Source organism: Ptychodera flava, chromosome 19, assembly GCF_041260155.1.
Source record: "Ptychodera flava strain L36383 chromosome 19, AS_Pfla_20210202, whole genome shotgun sequence".
Classification (NCBI taxonomy): Eukaryota; Metazoa; Hemichordata; class Enteropneusta; family Ptychoderidae; genus Ptychodera; species Ptychodera flava.
Window position 1 is genome coordinate 470,435 of NC_091946.1, and position 24,185 is coordinate 494,619.

The 24,185-nt window shown below is 38.6% G+C and overlaps 1 protein-coding gene across 1 annotated transcript in view; it reads right to left on the bottom strand.

Annotated features, from left to right (window-relative positions):
• The window catches only part of LOC139118317 (tyrosine-protein kinase RYK-like), a 202,722-nt gene extending 179,683 nt beyond the window's left edge, over positions 1-23,039 (bottom strand). Inside the window, exons 1-3 of the mRNA XM_070681571.1 lie at positions 22,832-23,039; positions 19,650-19,780; positions 17,962-18,061 (exon numbers count right to left, since the gene is read on the bottom strand). Of these exons, the coding sequence (XP_070537672.1) occupies positions 17,962-18,061; positions 19,650-19,780; positions 22,832-22,958 (358 nt within the window). The 5' untranslated portion in view covers positions 22,959-23,039. The remainder of the gene's footprint in view (positions 1-17,961; positions 18,062-19,649; positions 19,781-22,831) is intronic.
• Positions 23,040-24,185: the final 1,146 nt, after the last annotated feature.

Below are 24,185 nucleotides of genomic sequence, written 5' to 3' on the forward strand. Positions count from 1 at the left end.
ATTGATACCTACTAGCCCTGCAAATTTTAGAAGTTTTCGTTCAGCCGTTTTAGAGATCTAGGTCGACAAAGAATCGGCAGAAGAAGAAGAAAAAGAGGATTAAAGCTGCAAGCAGCGTTGGCGGGGCCCAAGCGATTAACATGGTTTCCAGTTCGTGCAGTGATTTTATTATGTGCAAAATTTCAGCTTGAAAACAGTCAAGTCCTTGTAAAGAAGAATTTTGAACATCATCTCATATTTACTGTCTGTTTCCTGTCGTATGTTTTATGCAAAATACAATATGGCGGCAAAACCACGTGACCGATCAAATTGCCTCTAACAAACTTGAAAGAGCTCTCACTAAGAATGACAAAAGTGGAATTTCACTTCCATCAGTGTTGTGGTTCTGGAGAATAAGATTTAGAGATAAATTGCGATTTTTGCAAAATCAAATGTGGATTCTGAAACTGAGCACGGTTAGCTACCAAAAATGTCTTTCAAAAGTACAAGACATATATGAATTAGATGCCACTCAAAATTGACGATACTGGAAGGCTGAAATATTCCATTAGATTAATGTATTCATCTCTGAAATTTTGAGTGTAATAATTGCAAATTTGGTTGTAATTCCATTTAGTCATATATTTTTTCATTTCATCTTTAGTGTTCAAAGTTTTACTTTTGTATAATTTTTATGACAAGAATGTGAAAATTTAGAAAATCAAGCATGGTGACCCCATCTTTTGTTGCAATATTTATTATTCTCATATGCCAGAATTCAAAAAATTTCCATGTGTTCTTCCTTGTATTGCTTTCTGGCCTGATCTTGTTTAGGTATAATGTTTCACTGTCATGAGCGTCATTTGACACACACTATTCTTCAACTACCATGTGCATCAGAGTCAGAGCTCTCTCTGTCACTGCTCACGTATGCAGTAACAGTGACACTACTGTACCAGTAACAGGGCAGTATCTGATAGTGACAGTTGCCCATAGGCAGTAGCGGTATTATCTTTGATAATTTGATAATATTTATGTTCAGTTTATACAACTGCGTTTGTGTTCTACTCTCTACAGCATGTTGAACTGTCCAGTATTCAGCTTGCTAGCACAGCCAGTGTTTGTGTACCATGCATCAATGCTGACAACTGACTGTCAGTCTGGACTCTAATTAAACTATCACCTAATACATATTTATATATACTGGCTTTGTCGAGAAACTGAACATTGTGTGTTTGAGCATGCTGTAGGGAGACAGCAAGAAACTGTAGTTGATATATTGGATCGAAATATTGCAAAAATCATCAACGGTTGGAGCTTGTGCCCTGTTACTAGGCTCAAGTCTGATTTTTTTACGACAAATCACACATGTTTAGATTTTTGTCGAGATAAAAGTCATGGAATGTGACAAAATGGTTGTAGATTCTGTTAAATTATTACTAACATTACAACATTTGAATGACATAAAAATGGTATTCATTGTTCATTAAATTACCTACAAAAACTTGGAATCGGAAAATGTAAAACATAAAAGGAAACCAAAACATTTTCAAGTGCCCCTACAGGTGGGGCAATATTTCAAGTTCCCTCTCTACTACCATCAAAATTTTCGAATCACCGTTCCTGAATTTCTCCAGCCCCCCCTAACCGTTTTTTTGTGAACGCAGCCTTGGTAATAAACCTGCAATCGCTATCAGTGCTGTACTGTACATGTCGCGCTTTAACAGCACGAAACCTGCTTCAGCACACCAGTTTTTCAAACGAATTAGATATCCATTTTCATAGCAGTTCAAAAGTAAAATACTCATAGACTTGAGATATTTGTGCATGTTAGACTTTCGATACATTTGCTTTACGATTGAATTTAGCATGGAGCTTTGGTAGCTCCATGAATTTTAGCAAGCGATGCTCGGACAGCGCGCACAACGAATCGATGACACTTGGGTCAGGAGTCATCACAAAAAAAATCAGCTTGAATCATGTCACGGATCACGGAAATCATGGATCATAAATCCAAATGTTCATGTCTATTACTTAAACAGAACCTAGAATATAAAATACATAATGTTTTGATATTGAGAACCATCTTTTTGTTTCACTGACGATCAAGTTTAATGCTCAAATATCGCGACAAGAATTGCGCATTTGCACGATATGAATGCGGAAGTACGTTGACTCGGCAGACGAGCGAGCGCCTTCTCTGAAAATCTGTTTCCGATATCACGTCACAATACACTGAAAAATCATGCTCGCGAATTCATCTCTACGGAAGCCAATTAACACAAGTTCCTAACGTCAGCAAAGATATTGTCTTGTTGCCAGCAATACACCACCAACATTTTCGCCGTTCAGGAGTGCCTTACTCGCTCTACTTTGTAAAATAAGTCGTATGCTTTTGCCGTTACCTAACTTTCCAAATTCACGGTAGACTTTCCGCAATAAGTAGTTGGAGATTTTGTTCAATATATTGCGCGTGGTGGAAACCGCAATTATCCATAATCACACAGTCACCTATTTCCAAACTTATTCCGTAACTTGAACAGCCCCTCTGAAAAGGTTCAGTAACTTAAACCCGTTTGATGGGCCAACGATCACATCGGAATGATCGACACCCGTTGCACTGATAGGGAGGTTGATCGTATGGAAGTAACTGGTGTCTCTGCGGTCCGGTCCAGATCCAGACCGCAACGAAAATACGGTCGTTTTGGCCGAAATTCTTCTCTATTGGGGCATGGATGTAAAAAAAAAGAGGCAATATCCTTTCCCTATCTAGATCTGCTTTTACCTCCTAACCTACCGCATAAAAGTTGCGATTAACTTCTTCTAACGTCCAAAACCGCTCGCATTCTGAAACAAAACGTACTCGACAAGTTATTTAAATTTACCCATGTAGATCGCCATTGTGTAGCCTAGATTCCTTTTCCGTCCGCTTGCCTCCGTACCCCCGTCCCCACTAGTAGGGGACGGAGGTACGGAGGCAAGCGGACGGAAAAGGAATCTAGGCTAGCCATTGTGAATCTCGCCGAAGAGACCCAAGTTATCTCTACAGACCGTTGCAGGGCTGTGGTGGAGGCCGTATAACGCCCGGAACACACACCTGAACGCAGGAGTACTTTTACACTAATAAACCTCACGAAGTGCATGTTTACTGAGTGTTCCCACTGTAATAAGTTGTGCATAGAAACGTTCTGAACAGCTACACTAACAACTGAAATGGTCACACCTATTTAGACCTAGAACTATTATAAGAGCGTCCAGCTTTGATTAGCCATTTTACCGACAGGCTGTGTGAGTGAGCAGCCATTTTAAACCTACAGTAAAACCTGCCAAAACCGAACCCTGAAAAAACCGGATCACTGTCAACCCGGACGAAACTTTCAGTCCCTTCCCATTGCCATAGGCAACATATGTTAAACTCCCTCTGAAAACCGAACCCTGTCAATTCCGGAAACCGAACGGCTGTCAGCAGCTGTTTTAATGAAAAACACTGAGAAACCGGACAAAGACTCCATTACACCATCGCTTGAAACTGAAAAGTTGTTAGCGGCCGGCCCAAGTAAGCCCTACAGAACCGAACAAACTTGTCTTTCGTGTTTGTTTCATGTTAATAAAGGCTACCGCCCTGTATTGTGTGTTTAGTCTCATTACCATGCCAATCAGTAGTTTCCTTCCCAACTGACAACAATCAATAAACAATTTGTAGTTGGTAATTGTAGCTGCCTTCTAGCTTCATCGTAAACTGTGATTTGTGAATGCTTTAGTGGGGTGAAGGCGATGTGAGACGCCTGAGTGTGGTGAACGCGATAGCGGGCGGGGTGAGCGTTACACAAAGGAGTTTATCCCGGAATCCCGAGGACACCGCGACATTGCACTTTTTATATGATATCCAATATTTACGGCTACTAGATTATACAATATCGAAGTTAGATTGGCTCGGCTAGATCTATAAGGTGGTGAAATATCCGATATATATCGGATATTTACCCGTAATTTGACAGAATTCAGTATCGCCTAGTATCAAGGTTAGAGTCAGTCCCTGGAATCATGGATGTAAAAAATAGCATGCTGGAATTAAGTCGGGTTTTACCAGAACATTAAGGCGGTGAAATTTCCGATATATATCGGATATTTACCCGCGATTTGACAAAATCTAGTATCGTTTAGTATCGAAGTTACAGTCAGTCCATGAAGTCGGTTTTATGAAAACATGTAAGGTGGTGAAATGTCCATATATATCGAATCCCCGACCGAAACTAACTCACTATTGCACAGACTCAGATAACGCATTCAGTTGCTAGGAAACCTGGCCTGCGCTGCTTAATTCCAAATAGGTTCGTATGGATGTAGGAGAGACACAAAAGAAACTACGATTTTAAAAATATTTTAATTTTTAACATTTCACCGACTTCAATCAACTCTAGGTGCATCGTACCGTGCATTTGTTATTCATTTGCATTGTTTGGATGTCTCGAAACTACCGAAAGCGTACAATGACCGGACTATAAAAACGGGGGGATCTTGAAACTTTTTCGCGCATGCTCATTTAAGCTTTTGTAAAATTCCAACGCTATCAACTCACTATGTTGTTTGCATGCCAAAGAAGTCTGCCGTCAGTCATCGGCCGACGTACGACAAAGCGACAAATTATTGTGTTTAAAGAGTAGACAATTAAATGACAAAATATGTCGATAATATGGCTGATATAAGGATTATTTTTGATTCATTAGTAACAGTGATGGAACCGGCATAATTACGATGGTGGACATGGTTTTCTCTCGCCTACGCGATTGCGCAAACCGCGCATTTCCGAGCCATTGTCTGCCCTGGTAAAGTTACTGACAGCGCGGAAGTCGCGCACAAAACAAAGCAAGCAAAGACGCCGAAGGAAGTGGATGTTTACTGAGTGTTTCCACTATAATAAGTTTTGCAAACAAACATAAGATGCCAGGTCGCACCTATTTAGACCTAGAACTATGGCAAGAGCGTCCACTTCTCCGATATTGGATATAAACCCGCGATTCGACAGAATCTAGTATCGTTCAGTATCGAAGTTAGAGTCAGTCCTTGGAAAGTCGGGTTTGACCAGAAATGCAAGGTCACGATATATATCGGATATTTAACCGGGATTTGACAGAATCTAGTATCGTCTAGTATCGATATTTGAGTCCCCAAATCGCCAATAAATATCTCGTAAATATCGGCGACTTCACAGATCGTGCGTGCCGAGGCACAGGGCAAGTCATTCTAGTATTGTGTACTATCGATATCAGAGTCCCCAAATTGCTGATAAACATCCAATTACATGTAAATATCGACGATTTCACAGATCTGGCGTACCGAAGCACAGGGCAAGTCATTCTACTATTGTCTAGTATCGATATCAGAGTCCCCAAATCCCTGATAAATATCGGGTAACTTTCGGCCATCTCTTTAGACCAGGCATGCAACTGCACAAAGCAATTACAGTGAAATTCGATCAAGCTGCAGAACTTCATTTAACAAGGTGCTGTTTCAATGGATATCTATCAGCGATTTTTTACGACATTAACAGCTGGACTTGATGTGGTCTTGTTTACATTTTTAATCAGCTACATGCTCCCAGTTACACAACACACCAGGGCCACTCCATGCATGTCAGATAGAGAAACATAAACAAATCACCACACCTTGCAATGTCATGTATCCGTCTTTTATACCATGATGAACAAGTGAGCGTGCATTCAGACACCTACATATAAAATACCCGAATAGCTTCATTTATGGTCCTTGACACTCACATATCAGCTGTGCGTAGACCCCAGTAATTGTGCCCTGGCAGGACCTTGTCTCTATTCAGTCGATCACACCAGTCGGCCACCCCTTAAAGTTAGTGGCACACTCCTCTAAGTACTTCCGTCGCAGTATACTCGACAACGTCACCTGGCGTACAAAAGCTGGTCGCAAAAGTTGCCTTACACAAGGGGCCGAGATTAGGGTTCGTGTGACTGCTAGCTGAATTTGACAGCGGGCATTGCAGTCTGTCGTGCCGTCTTTGACTTTCAAGTGTACAATATAACATACATCACTGATCGATCTTCTGACTGACGAGGTTTTAAACTGCAGCCTTATGAACATTGGGGCGACTTAACCGATCCAAATGCCTTTCGCAAACTTGAAACTGCTCGCACTATAAAAGATATGAGTAAAATTTCAGTTGAATGTGTGTATTGGTTCTGGAGAAGAAGATTTTTAAAGATTAAATTGTGATTTAAACAAAATCCAATATGGCGGCCAAATTACGTTATTGATCAAAATGCCTTTCGCAAACTTAAAAGGACTACCACTAGGGAAAATAAGTGTGAAATTTTAGTTCAATAGGTGTATTTGTTCTGGAGGAGAAGATTTTTAAAGATTACATTACGATTTTTCACAAAATCCAATATGGCGGCGAAACCACAAGACCGATCCAAATGCCTTTGGCACACTTGAAAGAGATCACACTTTCGATGATAGATGTAGAAGCTTTTTGCAAACTTGAAAGATATGTTTGTAAGGGTTACATGAGTAAAATTTCATATTAACCAGTGTTTTGGTTCTGGAGAAGAAGATTTTAAAGATTAAATTACGATTTTTCGCAAAATTCAATATGGCGGCCAAACCACATGACCGATCCAAACGCCTTTCGCAAACTTGAAAGAGATCACACTTTAGATGATAGATGTAAAATTTTAGTTCAATCGGTGTGTTAGTTCTGGAGAAGAAGATTTCTAAAGATTAAATTGTGATTTCACAAAATCCAATATGGCGGCCAAACCACGTCACCGATCGAAATGCCTTTTGCAAACTTGAAAGAGATCACTGTAAGTATGACATGAGTAAAATTTCAGCTTGATCAGTGTTTTGGTTCTGGAGTCGAAGATTTTTAAAGATTAAATTACGATTTTTTCACAATCCAATATGGCGGCCAAACCAAATGACCAATCGAAACGGTTTTTCGCAAACTTGAAATAGATTATACTGTAGATAACATTTATTAAATTTTAGTTCAATTGGTGAATTGGTTCTGGAGAAGAAGATTTTAAAGATTAAATTGTGCTTTCACAAAATCCAATATGGCGGCCAAACCATGTGACGATCAAAATGTCTTTTGCAAACTTAAAAGAGATCACTGTAAGGATGACATGAGTAAAATTTGAGCTTAATCGATGTTTCGGTTCTGGAGAAGAAGATTTTTAAAGATTAAATGACTATTTTAGAAAATCCAATATGGCGGCCAAGGTCACGTGACCGCATGCGATTTTATTTGCAAATTCTAAAGACCTTAGGTCATGCTTACTATACAAAAAATTTCAAATCGACTAGACCCCTAGGTCTTCTGGAGAAGCCATTTTTAGGTTTTTGGAAAATCCAATATGGCCGCTAGGTCACGTGACCAATCAAAATTTCAAGGGTCAGGTGCACGAGTACTAATTAATACCTACTAGCCCTGCAAATTTCAGAAGTTTTCCTTCAGCCGTTTTAGAGATCTAGGTCGACAAAGAATCGGCAGAAGAAGAAAAAGAGGAAGAAGAGGAAGTAGTAGAACTTGAGCAATAACAATAGGGTCCCAGCCGGTCGGCTTGGGCCCCTAAAGAAGAGGAAGTAGTAGAACTTGAGCAATAACAATAGGGTCCCAGCGGTCGGCTTGGGCCCTAATAAAAATACCGTCAAGGACACTATGTGCTCACATTCAGTTTGAATTGGTCCGTTCAAGAAATATTTCAACCGGGAAAAACAAGAATGACAAAAGCAAATAAGGTCTCCAACTTAGGTACTGGAGGTCATCTTTAGGAACATGCATATCAACTTCTATAGCAATGGGACAAGCATATAAGCAAATGTCAACAACAAAAAATATACAGAGAAGGCTTGATGAAAAGAAAAGGTGGGAGTGGGCAAAACAATGTAGAAGGGATCTGGTAAAAGAGTAATGCTCCCTCATCAATCTTCTGGACATCAAATGTTCCATCCCTTGGTATTAAATAATGCCACATGACAGGAAATGTATTTACAACCTTGGGGAGTCTTTAATTAATAATTGTTATCATTCTAATGTAAACAGCACTTAAGTAAGTTACAGATAGTGAAATGCCTTCCACTGTGGGCGGTGATTAAAACATCTGGAATTATCCTGGATCCAAATTTCTCATCAGTTTCTGTGTGTCTTACATAGAAAAATTGGACTGCAATGAAAAAATTCACCTCAGCTTTGTTTTCTGGATCAAATTTTACTACAAATTGATACCAAATATGACAAAATTATGTTCACAGCCTTCAAAATTGTCTCACAACATATCCTGGGTTGGTGCAGGTCATTTAAGGTCACAAACTGAGAAAATTACCTAAAATATACAAATTTGGGGGTTTCCCAACACTTTGAGCAGAATATTTATAATCCAATAACATTCCTCAGGACTTTATACCAAGCTACAAAACTATCAAACAAGTAATTTTGAGAACAAGTGTTCTTGACCAAAAATGACAATATTGTCTTAAAAATACAAATTTGTATATTTCAGGACAATTTCCACATATCTAACTATTGTCATCTCTGTACGTCTGTATACCAAATATAAAAGCTGTCTGTCCAGGGGCTTTAAAAAGAAAATACTGTTTAAGATTTTTTGACCACGAATGACAAAATTGCTCCAAAATAGTAATTTTCCCAATTTTGTTATAATTTCAACAAGTTAGAAGAGTAACACCCTCGCAAACATCCAACCCAAATATGAGAGAGGTTGGGCTGGCGGTTTCAGAGAAGTAGCATTTTTACTGAAAATGAGAAAAATCACCAAAAAATTCAGCAAAAATACAAAATTAAGGATATCTTCACAATATTTGTAAAACTGTATAAGGTTCACCTAAGGTACTTGCACATATATTTTCAAAGCAATCAAAACAGCAGTTCTTGAGTTATTAATTCTTTACCATTTTCACACTTTGTAAGCTCATTTGCATAATTTTGGCAATGCAGACTTCATTTGAACAAAATCCCATCTATAGCCCAGGATGCATCCACAAACCAAATACAGAGCTGAAACGTGCAGTGGTTTGCGTGTTTTTGATGTTGACGGACATACTGTACGTACTTACATACATACATACATACATACATATACAGGGTTTTACATGACGCGCATTTCTGCGTCCTTTACGCATAAAACCGGACGCAGGACCCCTCAAAAACTAATCTACGCGTCCCTTCGGACGCAGAAATATCTGTTGCTAGTGTACATGGTGTATATCTCGCGAAGCTGCTGAACACGTAAAACACATCCCAGTAAACCTTACCGACCCCATACTTTAATGGAATGATCCGTAGTGCATTGGCCGCCACTGTTTGATGACCAATGGTACCTGCGGAAACAAATTTTATTACCGTAAAAAGTGACTTTCAAAATGTAAACTGATTCTTAATTGGTCGATTTCTTGTTTGCGTCGATTAACACATGTTTATGTATCATGGCGGGTCGTGTCAAACACCCAAAACAGGCCGATCTGCGAAAGTTTTTCGGCAGCCGCAGCAACCAGCACGATGCAGGTTTGGTCGAGGCCGAAACAGCAGCTACGCCATGCGATACTGATACATCAGGTCCCCCGGCCAAGTCAGCAAAATTACGAAAATTCAACAGAAGTTGGCTCGATAGGTTTACATGTGAATGGCTTCGATATTCTGAAGAGCGAAACGTCATGGAATGCGATGTATGCTTGAAAGCGAATGTCACATGCCCGTTCACGGAAGGTTGTTCCAATTTTCAACATTCAACTCTCACTCGTCATCAGGACTCGAAAAGTCATCTCACAAGTGTTAAAATCCTAAGCTTCAGGTCGCAATTTACTACTGCTTGCAAATCTGCAGAGGACCGGCAGTTGCAGGGTAAGAGTAACAAACTCGAGGCGTACGCTGCACAATTACGTGACTACTGTTTACCTGATCGCTAAACGTGACCTTCCGTGCGATGTTTCACTGACATGCATCTACAGAATCTGAACGGCTTAGACATTGAATATTACAAACGTCCTCAGATAGTTATGGAGTTTGAAGAGCGTATTAAACGTGTGATCGAGAAGTCCCTGATTGATAGTATACATGCAAGTGACTTCATAGGTATAATGTTGGATGAGACTTGTGACATTTATACCGTTCATAAGAAACTTGCTTTATATGTTCGATATATTCAGGCGAGGCGAATGTTTCTTTCCTCGGTAACCAGCAAATTACATGCCACAGCTGCAGGGGTCGAAACCGCCTGGATTGAATTTTTGATTAGGAAAGAAATCTGTGACGCGGCCGTAGACAAAATATACGGACTAGGAACAGACGGGGCGGCCGTAATGACCGGTCGTTTGAAAGGGTTGGGTGCAAAATTAAAAGCCAGAAATCCCAACCTTGTTCAAGTGCATTGTGTTGCACATCGATTGAATCTTGCTGCTTCTCAAGCAGGCAGAGATATTGAATATTGCAAAGAATATCATAATATAATCCATTCATTGTATAAATACTTCAATGACTCTAGTGTGAGATATGACAAACTTAGAGAAATTCAAACTGTTGAATGGGAAGGCAAAACAAATTACTGAGCCTACATCTGTTCGTTGGTTGTCGGTTGAATCAGCTGTCAAGATGATTTTCATCAGTTTTGAGCCAATTGCCTTGGCACTGGCAAGTGACAAAAAATAGCGCCAATGGCACTTGATCACAACTGGCACATTGTGAAACTACTCATAATTAATGAGGTACAATATGTGTCGTCAAGCGGTGTCCCATCATACCATATATGAAGGGTGTAGCACTTGTGGTTACTGAGTTATGGACAAATATGTATATTTCAGGTCAAATGTCACTGAGGTCATATGACATTTTGTCAAAAAAATTGAATTGCTAAGTCATCCCTATATACCAAAAATCAGACCTAGCTCTATTGGCTCGCTCAAAATTAGATATGCACATAATTAATGAGGTACAATATGTGGCGTCATAAGGTGTCCCATCATACCATATATGAAGGGTGTAGCACTTGTGGTTACTGAGTTATGGACAAATATGTATATTTGAGGTCAAAGGTCACCGAGGTCACGGGATATTTTGTCAAAATATTTGATACATCTGCGTGAACGGAGGGACATGACCCAATCTATAAGGCCCTGGACTTCATCCATGGGGACTAAAAACTGTGTCACTGAATCCTTTTTGCAATATCAATATGATGAGAAACTAAATTTTTATTTTACTTGGCCTTATACATGGGATTCTATAGACAGCTGACTTATACATGGTAGTCTATGGTGGTGTAAACTAAAAAGTCCTCTAACATGGCCAAATCGACGTGCATCTGTATGGGGTAGGGTACTATCCTTGTGCAAAGTTTGAAAGAAATTGACCAGGGCATGTCTGAGATATCTGCATGAACAGACGGACGGATGCACACACGGATGCAGGCACGCACACACGGACATGACCAAACCTATAAGTCCCCTGGACGGTGTCCGTTGGGACTAATTAGACAGACCACGAAGTCAATGAGCACATACAGCTGAAAGACTATTTTTCACAATGCGATTTTAAGTCCATTTTTATGAGAAAAGGGACATGTATATGTATATGGAGAAAAAAGCAGAAGACATATTTGTAAACTGTTTGTTAAGTGACAATCATATATGCATCTCTTGAAATTTTGTGGTTATAAGGTATAACAGTAGTGTAAGAATAATGAGGTTAGAATAAGTTAGTAAAGCTAAGTTGACAGTAATTAAGATTACAAAATTATACACTAAGCTGAGGAAATCTGAATGAAATAAATGTTGAAAAGTAGCAAAGTCATGGTCATCTTTTGTCTAATACCTTGTGTAAGTTCATGAACTTTACATAAATCTTGCTATAGATTTGTTGCTAATGGGCAATAACTGTCTTTCAGATCATTTGAGAGCAATCCATCCATGACAGGTTTAAATTGTAATATATCTTCTATTTAAAGGAGAGAAACTTCTCAAATAATTTTTTTTCCCTGTAATTTCCTGTGAGAACACATGGACATGCTTAGGACTCTATGCTGGTGCTACCTTGATAACTAACCTACAACTTGTAACGGCATTGTCTAACCTGTTCACCCCAATTTCCTGTAGACAGGTCCACACTCACCATTGATAACAATGGGTTTGGGCCATACCATGGTAGTGAAAGACTGTAACATGTGAGGTCGTCGATACTTAATCTCAGGAATGTCAAAGTCTGTATATTGACTCAAGGATGTTTACATAACAAATGCTTAGGGTCATCTCAAAAGTGAGAATCTAAACTATGAAATATGTTTTTTTTTATTGCTTTTGATACCCAAAAGAGCATAGAAATCTCTTATACTTAGAATCAGCCATCCTGCATATTTCTAACATTCATCAAAACCTCATTTCTGTTCCACAACTCATAAAACAGTCTACAATGCAGGATCGGTGTACATTCCAAAACTACATATATGAAAGACCCCTAAAATCAATTAGTTAAAAAGGGGGGTTAGAAATTCCCAAAACTATATACCTCTGCTCTGTTTGGCTCCATTTTTCGGAATTGGAACCTTGGAACCAGTCTATGTATTGGTACCAAATATCAACGCAGTCTGTTCAGCAGTTTTTGACTTTTTGTCGTTTACAGAAATGGACGACATCAAACACCGGTTGAAACCACCTCTATATCACAACTTCCAATTGTGATAAAAAGGGGAAAGGCTGATGGCCTGTTGAAATTTGTCTCCAATTCATTGTTTCTGCTATTCACTGCCTTATTGATTGATGTCCTTACTATGATTGGAATTTTGAGCCTTACATTTCAGAAAGATTCTGTCAACCTATCCCATATCAAAAAAAGTGTTCAGTCTACTAGGGACACATTGAATACAATGACTAATGATTCACACACTGTCAGAGAAGTCTTTAATGATTTGGGTGATGTTCCTGGCAATGGTCAGAAAAACACATACAAAAACATTCAAATCACTGACAATCAGCCACTCAGACAGAGGTTCTGTAGTGTACGAGCAAATTATATCAACAAACTGCTGCATAATTTAGATAGCAGATTTCCAGATGATGAGATGAATATTCTGGAATATTGTTTTGATGTGATTCTCAACCCACACAGATATCCTGACAATGTGGGTCAACCTATACCTGACTATGGGGTCAACCAGCTTGATAAACTGTCGATTCATTATAACAATACACCAGGTATTGATGCTGATAGAGCTAGGGCACACTTTCTGTTTTACAAACACTTCACAAGATCTCATAGGGATGCACTGAATTTTGATATGTATATCAAGCTGTTGCTAACTGATTTTACAGAGGAGTATCCTGATTTTGCCATTCTTGCTAAAATTGCTCTTGTCATACCAGTGTCTTCTGCCCCATGTGAGAGGGGCTTTTCAGTACAAAATGCCATCAAACAGAGTGCACGAAATAGACTCAATCCTCAAAGGCTTAATAGACTAATGTTCATCAAACTGGTTGGCCCCATCATAGATGATTTTGACTTCATGAACACTGCTAGGTTATTTGCCGAAGGAGCTGCTGGCAGAGTGTGAACTCAAACCTACTGGACTTAATGCCATTTCAGAATATGGAATTACTTACCTTCTTGTCAATTTGCCAAATTTGAATACTTGTTCAAATTTCACAATGTTGTGAACTTGTCATTAAAGTTATGAGATAATTTCAATCATGAATTAGTGTTCTTTGAATTGATCAATGAGGGCCCTCAGTATGAACTAGAATTTTCATGTAAGAGTTATTTTAAGAAATGTGCAACCATTTGCCGTGTTTTAATACTAATTGAACACAGTGAAGACCATGGCATGGATAAACAATAAAATATTCTTGTGAAATAAATTGGGACCCCCATATTTTGATGTAGGACTCACATTTTCTAACACCAGGGGTCCCAGGGACTCTCAAAAGTAAAAAGTGATGTAAAACCCTGCATATATACTGTACGTACTTACATACATACATACATACACACATACATACAGACGCCATCGACTTCACCTTATACGATAATCTCACATTGGAATACCAAATGTGAGCTAAAAAAAATATTGCAATTGTTTATCTAATTCTGACATGGCAATATATGTATGGACCTAAGACAGAAATACGTGGCCTCATGAATAGTAATAATAATAACTAGAAGCATTTGCAAGCAAAAGCGAAGTTCGAGAGACCAGAGCAGCGGAAGAAAAGAGAATGTGTGAAGAAGATTGGTGCAGAATGAAAGAGTGCTTGGGATTTTAATATGCAAGCACGTACTTATAGTGAGGGCTGATACAACAACAAAAAACAACTAAAAGCAAGGCAGTCCAGGGAGTACACAGATTACAAATGCCTACATGTACGGTAAAAACGCAACAGATACATACGGGGGCGACAACGCATGGAAATGTATATCAGACGAGATGAGACATCAGACCTAGGCCGTTGAACTTGAAAACCGAGGCCACATGCATTTTCATTTGATTAAAAGCAATTAACGCTTCATCTGTTAAGAGTTTTTACCACTGACTAAAACAATTTTCATTGCTATGTCGCTGTTTTCACAAGATACTGACCGTTTGATCTTGGAAAGTTTAGTTTCTTTTATGTGCAGCCAACGCATGCCGGTGCGGTGACAGACAGTTCACTATGAATGCCTAGCTCTGCATGGCAGGGCTGTGTGTTACCGGCTTTAAACGGCCTCCCATCACAACCCTGCAGACTGATATAGAAAAAACCGCTGGTGGTTCCTGAGAAATACGGCGGGCAGTTTCTCCGCCGAAACAGCTGATTTTGAATCAAAATTTTGCATTGATCTTCGTTTTTGAGCACACCCACCTTGCCTAGGTACACGATGTGCCCAGCCGCGCTTGTAAACTTACGCAAAGCTACTTTTCTCTCTCTATGCGAGGGAAGTGTTCGTATCTGCCGCAATTGTTAGTCTCATTCAACCAGGCGTATAACGTAACAGTATAGCCCCACGTACGGCGAGTATTTAGAGAAAAATAAAAAGCAATGCAAAATAAAAAATAAATAAATAAACAGACAAGAAATGCCCGTAAAACCCATCCGAGCTGAGCGATGACGGCATAAGCGTGTCGCAATGCATTCTGGGTAATGAAGGTAAAATTTGTATATAGCATGTTCTATGGTAGTAATACGAAAGAAAGAAAGAAAGAAAGAAAGAAAGAAAGAAAGAAAGAAGGAAAGTGAGCAAAAACTAACAGTTCCAGAGCTGGTCTCTGGAACTAATTATATAGCATTATGTCACAAGAGCATTTTATATCTGTTGACCATATCATATGAGAAATCAGGAACTGCAGGTGTAGCATAGTTCCTCATCTGCAGCCATGGCATTTTGCCATAGTGAAAAGAGCTTTGAACTGTGTAGGAACATCATCCCCCCCCAGTCACCTAAAGTTCATTGTCGTAACATAATGTTCAATTGTCTTGTATTTATTGTACCTTCTTCTCGTACACCATATTTACGGGTGCAAACTAGAAAGCATTTGCAAGCAAAAGTGAAGTTCAAGAGACCAGAGCAGCAGAAGAAAAGAGAATGTGAGACAAAGACAACAGGTACCCATATTATAAATGCCTACATATACGGTAAAAAACTCAATAGATACATACAGGGGCGACATTGCATGGAAATGTATATCAGACGAGGGGAGACATCGGACCTAGGCTGCTGAACTTGAAAACGAGGTAACATGGCTACCTACTCAGCTCCCAACAATCAACAAAGAAAGCCTCATATATGTATACAATTCAGAAACATGATCAGCTAATTTGCATAACAATAACTATGTAAATTTTGTCTTAATTATGCAATATTCACATCACTCCATAGCATCAAAAAAAATCCCACAATAAAAGGATAAGGTAAAATCTTTTATACACTTTAAGCACTTCATATATTACATCCATATTTTCATTCAAAGTCTTCCAGTTCTCTCTAGAATAACATTCAAAATCAGACATTTTTATGTGATCCTCTGTTACTACAAGTTTGTCTGTAGCCAGATTGCTAAATCCATGTACGTTTTTTTAAACGGCCATGGCAAAGTAGTTACACGGACAAGTTCATACGGGACTGAATATTGCACTTACACAGTTACAATTCAGAGTCAGCAGAGCATGCCTGTAGAGAAATATGTTGATTTTAAAACTCAATTAATAATAAGGAGAAGCCCGAAAATATTGATACCGGGTATTTTAAAGAAAAAGATTTGAAATTGCATTGATTTCTACTTCGACAAACATACAAAACTTTGACAACAGCGCAGCGTCAGCTGCCATGCAGTATGGAGCACACTTGAACACACGCGACCTTTGAACCTATTCTGTACTGTCCGTACTTAGCTGCTGTATTCAGATGATCACACGAATGATCATTTTAGCTCATGCAGTTCCTTTTTATTTCATTTCATGATGCTTGAATATTGTAAACCGGGTCATGGGTTTTGAAACTGGATCGAGTGCAATTGCAAGCATGGAGGTAGAGGAGACCTCATGATGCAAGTTATTAATGTGTGACACGAGGTGACACACATGGCTTTAACGTCATGTTGACGTACACAGATCTCGAAGTGGCTAACTCGGACACGCAACGATCTGAACACGCTGCAGTACCATACATTTTTGCATTTGATGTTTGTCTCCACCAATCTTACGATTTCAGCCACTTCTGATCGAAATCACTTTTCCTGACCTTCGGATCCTTACAAGTACGAGATTGGCTGTAGTGGCAGTATAGATGCTTTGGCTGAGCGCCCGCTGGCAAAAATGCAACACCAAGCCTTTCCTTGAGCTCCGTGTCCATTGTATGCATATGAAATGGCCGTTTTTTGTACCACCGTCACTCCGCGCCGAGGGACAGTGTCTGTACGGTCGGCAGCTTAACACATTTCATGCTTTTTGAATTGAAGTTTCATCCATCTTAGCCAATGTTCATTGGCACTACGGCTGTTTCACACTTGAAAAGCTTGCTGAAATAAAAGTGACAAAATCGCCGCCCGAGAAACAATGGGTCTTCAGCCACATTTACAGAGTATCGGCGGATATGGAATAGGATCGGCATGAAAAATAAAGGATCGGGTGAAAAAAACAAAGGCTCGGGGCCAATCCTCTTAAACAGCCTGGGGAGAACACTGCCAAATATCTTCGGCAAAACTTAAAATAAAGTTATAAAACCCACGTTCAAAATGCGACCGCTCTCTGAAACGTCACAATATCTAAGCTCTTGAACGATCACGCACAGTTGCTATGCTGGAATCATCACAAAGCAAAAAGTCAACATGTTCGCCAAGACCAGTCGGTATGGAAGGTGTATGATGTAACAGTATAGCGCCACGTACAGCAGGTATTCAGAGAAAAATCAAAATCAAAAAGCAACAAAAAACAAAGCGAAAGAAGCTAGAATTATTAATAGCTGAACGCAATTTGATAATTTAGTAATGCAAAATAAAAATATTAATAAACAAACAAGAAATGCCCCTGAAGCCTGTCTGAGCTGAGCGATGATGTCATAAGCGTGTTGCAATGCATTCTGGGTAATGAAGGTAAAATTTGTATATAGCATGTTCCATGGTAGTAATACGAGAAATAGAGAAAGAAAGAAAGAAAGAAAGAAAGAAGGAAAGTGAGCAAAAACTAACAGTTCCAGAGCTGGTCTCTGGAACTAATAATGACAGAGCAGACAAGCCAAAGATGGTCAATAGTTGAGAAAAACACACCTGAAATGGTACAACGGGCTGATTAAATTGCTCGAATGAGGATTCATTTATGCCAATTGCACTACCACATATTCTAAATCAAACACTGTCAATTTTATCTAATGCTACACATGCTTCACAAGTTTCCATAAATGTTTAAAATCGTGTTTGTTAAATGCATTCTTTGATAAATTACTAGTAGTAATATTTTATATCAATTAATTACCTGACTCAGTTTGGGGAACTTCACCATCGAGAGGAATACTGACATGCGGTTCTTGCAAAATTGATAAGTCTTCGGAAATCAACTGCATGGAATAGAACATCTGTTTTAAAGAAAACGACAGACATAAAATAAAATCAAAGAAAATCCACATATCATTTCATCTTCAATAACCCAATATCCTAGTGTTAGATCACCACTCCCTCAGACGATAACTGTAAAATATGTCAAATTATATGTTGCTGCACACTCACCGTACACAACTCAAAGGACATTCTAGGTCTTTCTAAACACTCTCTTGGCTCATCAATACGAATGTTTGATAAAGATCAACAGTTTACAATATTGTTTCATGTAACAGCATGTAACCATGGGTGACATGAATATTTATTTACGTACCATCAGTGTAAGAAAGGCTTAACACTGTGGCCAAGTCCCTTTTGATTTTTGTCACAGATAAAAATTGTTCTACCACACTTATTGAAGGAGTCCCTTCACCATGAACTTGCTCATTCCGACCCTCCACTTCAGCTGATACAGTTCCACTCTCCGCACCCAGGTCAGTTTCATTCCATTGTACCTTTGCTTCTACCACCATTCTTGTTTCAAAAGGCTTATTGATCCTTAATTTTTAGTCATAGCGCTTTTCACTGTTTTTTATCACTACTGATTTTTAATTTCGTTCCTTACAACTATAGTTGTGCTGTTTTCACTTACTGTAATTCCAGTTTTCACAAGTATTGTAATTCTCATTTTATTTCGTTTTTACTCTCAGTTTACTTTTTATCAGCCCAATTTTTACTTCTGTTTGTGCTCATTTTTATTTGTCAGCTTTTGCCCTGAAGAAGGCAACTTGTGTGTTGCCGAAACGTCGGTATTTTTAAATAAAGATCATTAGAAGACAAGGAGTACTGGTTGAACTGCCTTCTTTATTAATTTATCTATGCCATGATCCCGGTGTGTTCCCGCACTCTACGTGTTGCTTCTATGGTTGTAGTTGGACTGACTCTTTTTAGAACACTCTAAAAATGGACTTTCCAATGTTGACCTGTAGGAGCTCGGGTTGTCCGAAATTTGTCGCAGGTCGGGCCGGGTTTTCCGGTTAGCCCTTAACCTAGGCAGCTACAACCTCATAAACTTGTGAATCCCTCAACGTCTCGTCCACCATATGGTTGACGTTTTTGTCTCTCCAGATAGAAATGAGTAGTTTGACTTCGTCCTGCGAACTTCTTGCTCGAACACTGTCCATCGTGGTAATGACCCCAAGCCAGACGACAGGATATTATTCAGAATTTAGTTTGCCATTTTGGTCACATGTGTAATGAGGCCATTTTTTAGTACGGACACCAAATAAATTCAGTTCTTTGTTAGTGCGGTGTTGTCTGGTCACATATCAAACAGCATGGGTTTAAATCTAATCCAGTGTCAGCTCTAGAGTAAACACACGCATGTAACCTCATCTTTTTGTTACCAAAGTCTAATCTAATCTAATCTTTTCTAAACTACAGATTTTTATTAATTAATTGGTAAAGGGGCAACTGGCACTCCATGAAACTTTCTTTATTGTGCAATATGAGAACAACAAGAGAGGAATTGCTCTCATGCTCACCATTGAAAAAACATTGTACAATCAATGAATTTCAATACCGTCTTGCATATATTTTGTCACTGAAAGACTCCATTTGACTTACCTGAGATTCTGTAGTTGTGAACCACGTAAAATTCAGGCAATCAACATGGTATGGAACTGGAAGCTCAAAATGCAAAGCGTTATCATTTACAGTTCCTTCACGTACATAATATAACTGAGCACTTGGTAAGCCTGTAAGACACAAACCAGATATCATATCAATGCATGCCATTACGCTACCAAACGATACACATCTGTGCCATGTTTCATAAAATTTGATACATTTCTAGACATATCACACTAATTACAAAAATTCATCAAATATGCAAATTAGCAAATAATTTACATGACACTGCTTAATGTCTTCACACAGTATTACAGTACTGCAAGATCAACATCTGTACCATGTTTCATCAAATTTGATGCAGTGGTTCTGGACATAGTCAACAAATTCGAAAAGTTCATTAAATATGCAAATTGGCAATTACTTCCTATGACACCACTAAGTGTCTTTGTAAACTTATATGACACTGTGTGCTAAAGATTTATACCAAGTTTCATCAAATTTGCTGCAGTATTTCTAGACATATCACCCTAATTACAAACATAGGGCCAATGTCCCAGAAGCTACTAATAGACATGGATACAAAATTAAGTATTTCCTGAATGTATGAATTAATCTCCCAAAGTCATCCTAGGGACCTGTACACCAAATATTAAAGCTGTCTGACCAGTGAAAAACAAGTGACCTAACAGTCGACAGAGCTCCGCTGTGTATGTAGAGACTAACTTTTTGTGACATGTGTTGATGACGAAGGTGGATATCTTTGATAACTCATTTAGGATGGCCAGACCAAAAATGGCAAAATAAGCTGCAAAAAATACACAATTGAAGATTTCATCATAATTTCAATATATTACTTTAATAAAGGGACATTAGCTGTAACTTTTGACTATTTTTTCCCAACTCTGTTTCAATGTATCAACTACAGAATTTTACTTTACTTTACTTTATTGCGTAACAACACACTTCGGAAAGTGCAGTATAGCAAGAACAAAACTAAACATTGCATAAAACATTGTTGTCTATGTCTTTACCTGCAGCTGCTGGGGGAAACATAGTGTTTGTAATATATGTCATGAGAGACAGCGTATCATCTGAAGTTAAAATGTACAAAAACTTATCTCTTTCATTTAAACTATCAAATATAGGATAATACAACTTCATTGCTGAAAAGAGAACTTCTCTATCACTATTATATTTTTGACACTTCATTAAATAGTGAAATTCATCCTCGACGGAAGACTTACAAAACTTACAAAATCTGATTCAGGTGGAATTCTTGGTTTTGACCTTCTGCCCAACTCGATTTGTAAACAGTGATCAGAAATACGAAGTTTTGTGACCAATTTTCTACAGCTTAAGTTCTTAATATCCAGTAAGTAATTCTCTAAACCAAACTTAGTTTTAAATTCTCTGTACGTTCTGAGCTTATTATTTCCCTTCCCAAGAGACTTATTATCATTGTGTAAATCACTGTACCAAGAAACTTGATAATGCTTGTGTAAGTTATTCTGTACAATTTTAATAGTGGCATTAATGTTACACACAGCTGACCAAATATTACCCTCGCTATAAGTATCAAGTATGTTTTGAATGAACTCAAACCACTTTGAATGATATCTTGCAGAAAGATACGCTGAACGTAACAGAATGTCATCACTGAAAACTAACTTATGCCAATATTTTAACATGCGTTTGACTATGGCAATTTTGATAGGATATCTACCAAGTTCACCTATATTACCTGCCTGGGGAGCATGTTTTGAAACTCCCAGTAAATATCTGTAGAAAGAAAAGCTAACATCATTTAAGAAATTACTCTTATCATTAATTTCATTCCCCCAAATTTCACAACCATAGGTAAGAATGGGAACAATCAAATGATCAAAAAGATCTATTATATATCTACTATATATATACTAGTATAAACCGATCATCATGACCAATGCCCAGTCTGTGGTGCTTGCCAACAGAGCCTGTGTATGTGAGATGAACATCGTTATTGTTGATAAATGTATTCTAGTCCGGACCTGAATACAAAAACGTCCATTTTGTGTGGCCATTCCTTTCGTTCCATCCCAAGTGTAAACACCCTGCAACATGAGCTTCATACCAATGACAAATGATGAATGACGCAACAATCAACACCACTAATATGTCTATGTCACAGTTACGAGTGGAGTGATACGTACCGGCCGCCGCGTACTATGCATATAAGAAGGATATGCATAGTACGCGGCGGCCGGTACGTATCACTCCACTCGTAACTGTGGTCTATGTCATTACTGCCTCCCCTTACTGAGAGAGAGTGTGTGTGTGTGTGTGTGTGTAAAGTCATATTATCTATGTTGTGGCTTTAGTAAGCACGTATAGCATACAGCCCACAATCATTTGTGGTTCGATACATAATTGTTACACTGTGAAGGCCGCTGTATTCATTAGAAAGGCAGGCCTACAGAGAGTCGCCTTCGCCATAAGCGACTGTGCTACAGCCCTTCAGTTTTCACATTTTCAATTGTTACGACTGACGCTTCCAATCAGTATCACATGTGCATTTCAAAGAGATATCAGAACTCTGACATATGTAACTTTAATACGAAGCGGGTGTAAATTTACGACTCTCTAAACAATACATAAAACTCGATTTTTCGGATCAATTTGGGGCATTTTTTAGGGTCCATGGTTTGGGCGGTTCGGTTCTGTATGTAAAACTGTCGAACTCCAAAGAAAAAGCTGGCGTTGCATCGGTTTCATCTTAACCTGCACCGTCCATTTTGTAATATGATCCGACAATGATTCGATAAAGCGAAGCGAGCGAGATCAGATTAACATGACCGCTCATGCAAATACGAAGGCAGAAGGGAGGTTATGAGCTGCAAGCTGCCACCTCCGTGGCCATACACTCCGTTTTGGCTACATGATAGTACATTCGCTTGAAATTTGATTGATTTTCTACTAATGAAAATCGCAATCTACGCGAATTCGTGATAATTAAAAATTCAAGTTTTAGGTAACTGCACTTCATCGTCTTAACATGAAAAGTGAACTAAATGCGATGATAATATTACAGTACATCATTACTCCAGACGCTGTAGATGTACTAGTCATACCGGACGACATCTTGCCTCAGAATGCGTTCTCTGTAATGTGAACGAGTAGATTGAAAATGAAATGCTTACCCAACAGCCTTTCCACTTCTTCATCATTCATGTAAAGATTAAAATTGCCTTTCACACCAAATCTGTTTAGTAAAGACAAGTACAGTAAACAGAAAACCGTCCTTGACAATAATCTCCGCCTGGCCATATCCGTCGCCCGTTTGTCGGAGGAGGTAACAGAATCTGCATCATGACCTACGAGTCGACAGGTCACCACCTTTGACCCTTATCCAGTTATTTGCAAACAACTCTTCATACCGTCTGCGCATGTGCAAAATTACTCTTCAGGCAACAAAACATATGAAGGGTAATTATCAAATTTGTCTGTGTTTATTGTCTATTGTCTTACGAATTCTGACCTACTGTCATTGGATTATGGATTGGTATGATTGCGATTATTTTTCAAATGAAGCGCGTTTGGCCCTTTTCTAAACATTAGATTTTGCCTAGATTTACAGTGTGAGAAATAAGTAAAATGCCTTGTGAGGATTGGTACATTACGGCCAATCAAAATTTTGCTGGGAAAGCTTAAATCAATATTTGAAAATCCTATCTTTTTCTTTTTTCGAAATTTTGTTTAACAAATACCTATTGGTTTTCCTTTTAACTTTCCAAAAGTCTTTTGTCAAATCACAATTCACTTTATCAATGTCCCAACGGCCATATGCCATGTTGAAAAGCAAACTGCAAATTTGATCCAAAATCTTGATTTCTTTTTAAGTTTAGGTGTGGTCTATTGGGATTCCCCCTGACGTAAATGATGGGCATCTTGAAACAGCCAACCAGATTGAACCAAACAGTGACAAGGTGACGATTGACATATCACTTGAATATTTCAACAAAGTCTACATTTCACTGTCAATTGAGAGTCCTATGATAAAACTCTTCTTAATTAACTACACAAGATGCTTCGCAAAACCCTTCTGAGTGAAATAGTTCCCGATTATATTGCGTAAGAGCTTCTGCGCTACCAAAACGATTGAGAAGCGAAGCGTCAGATCCAAAATTGCTGAAGTGCTTTGCCTTGGAATAGTTAGTAATTCAATACCGAATTTAGATTACGTCCTAGTGTTTAATATCATTATACTTAATTTTTTTCTTTGAATTTCTTTTGTATTCCATTTGATTGTGCTAATTTTTCCTCGGGATCTGAACTTCAGCTTAATATCATTAATTCTACTTTGCATGTGGTCAATTAGGACACAAAATTCAAAGTGATATTCACTAAATACCTACGTCTTCAAGCACATATTCGTTTCCAAATCACTTTTTTGAAATTGTTGCCAGTAATTACTGAGCATGCTGAATGTGCCTCGCCTCGTACGTCTCTTGGGTTGGATAAAGGTCATGACCTCAGACGCGGTCTATAAACTTG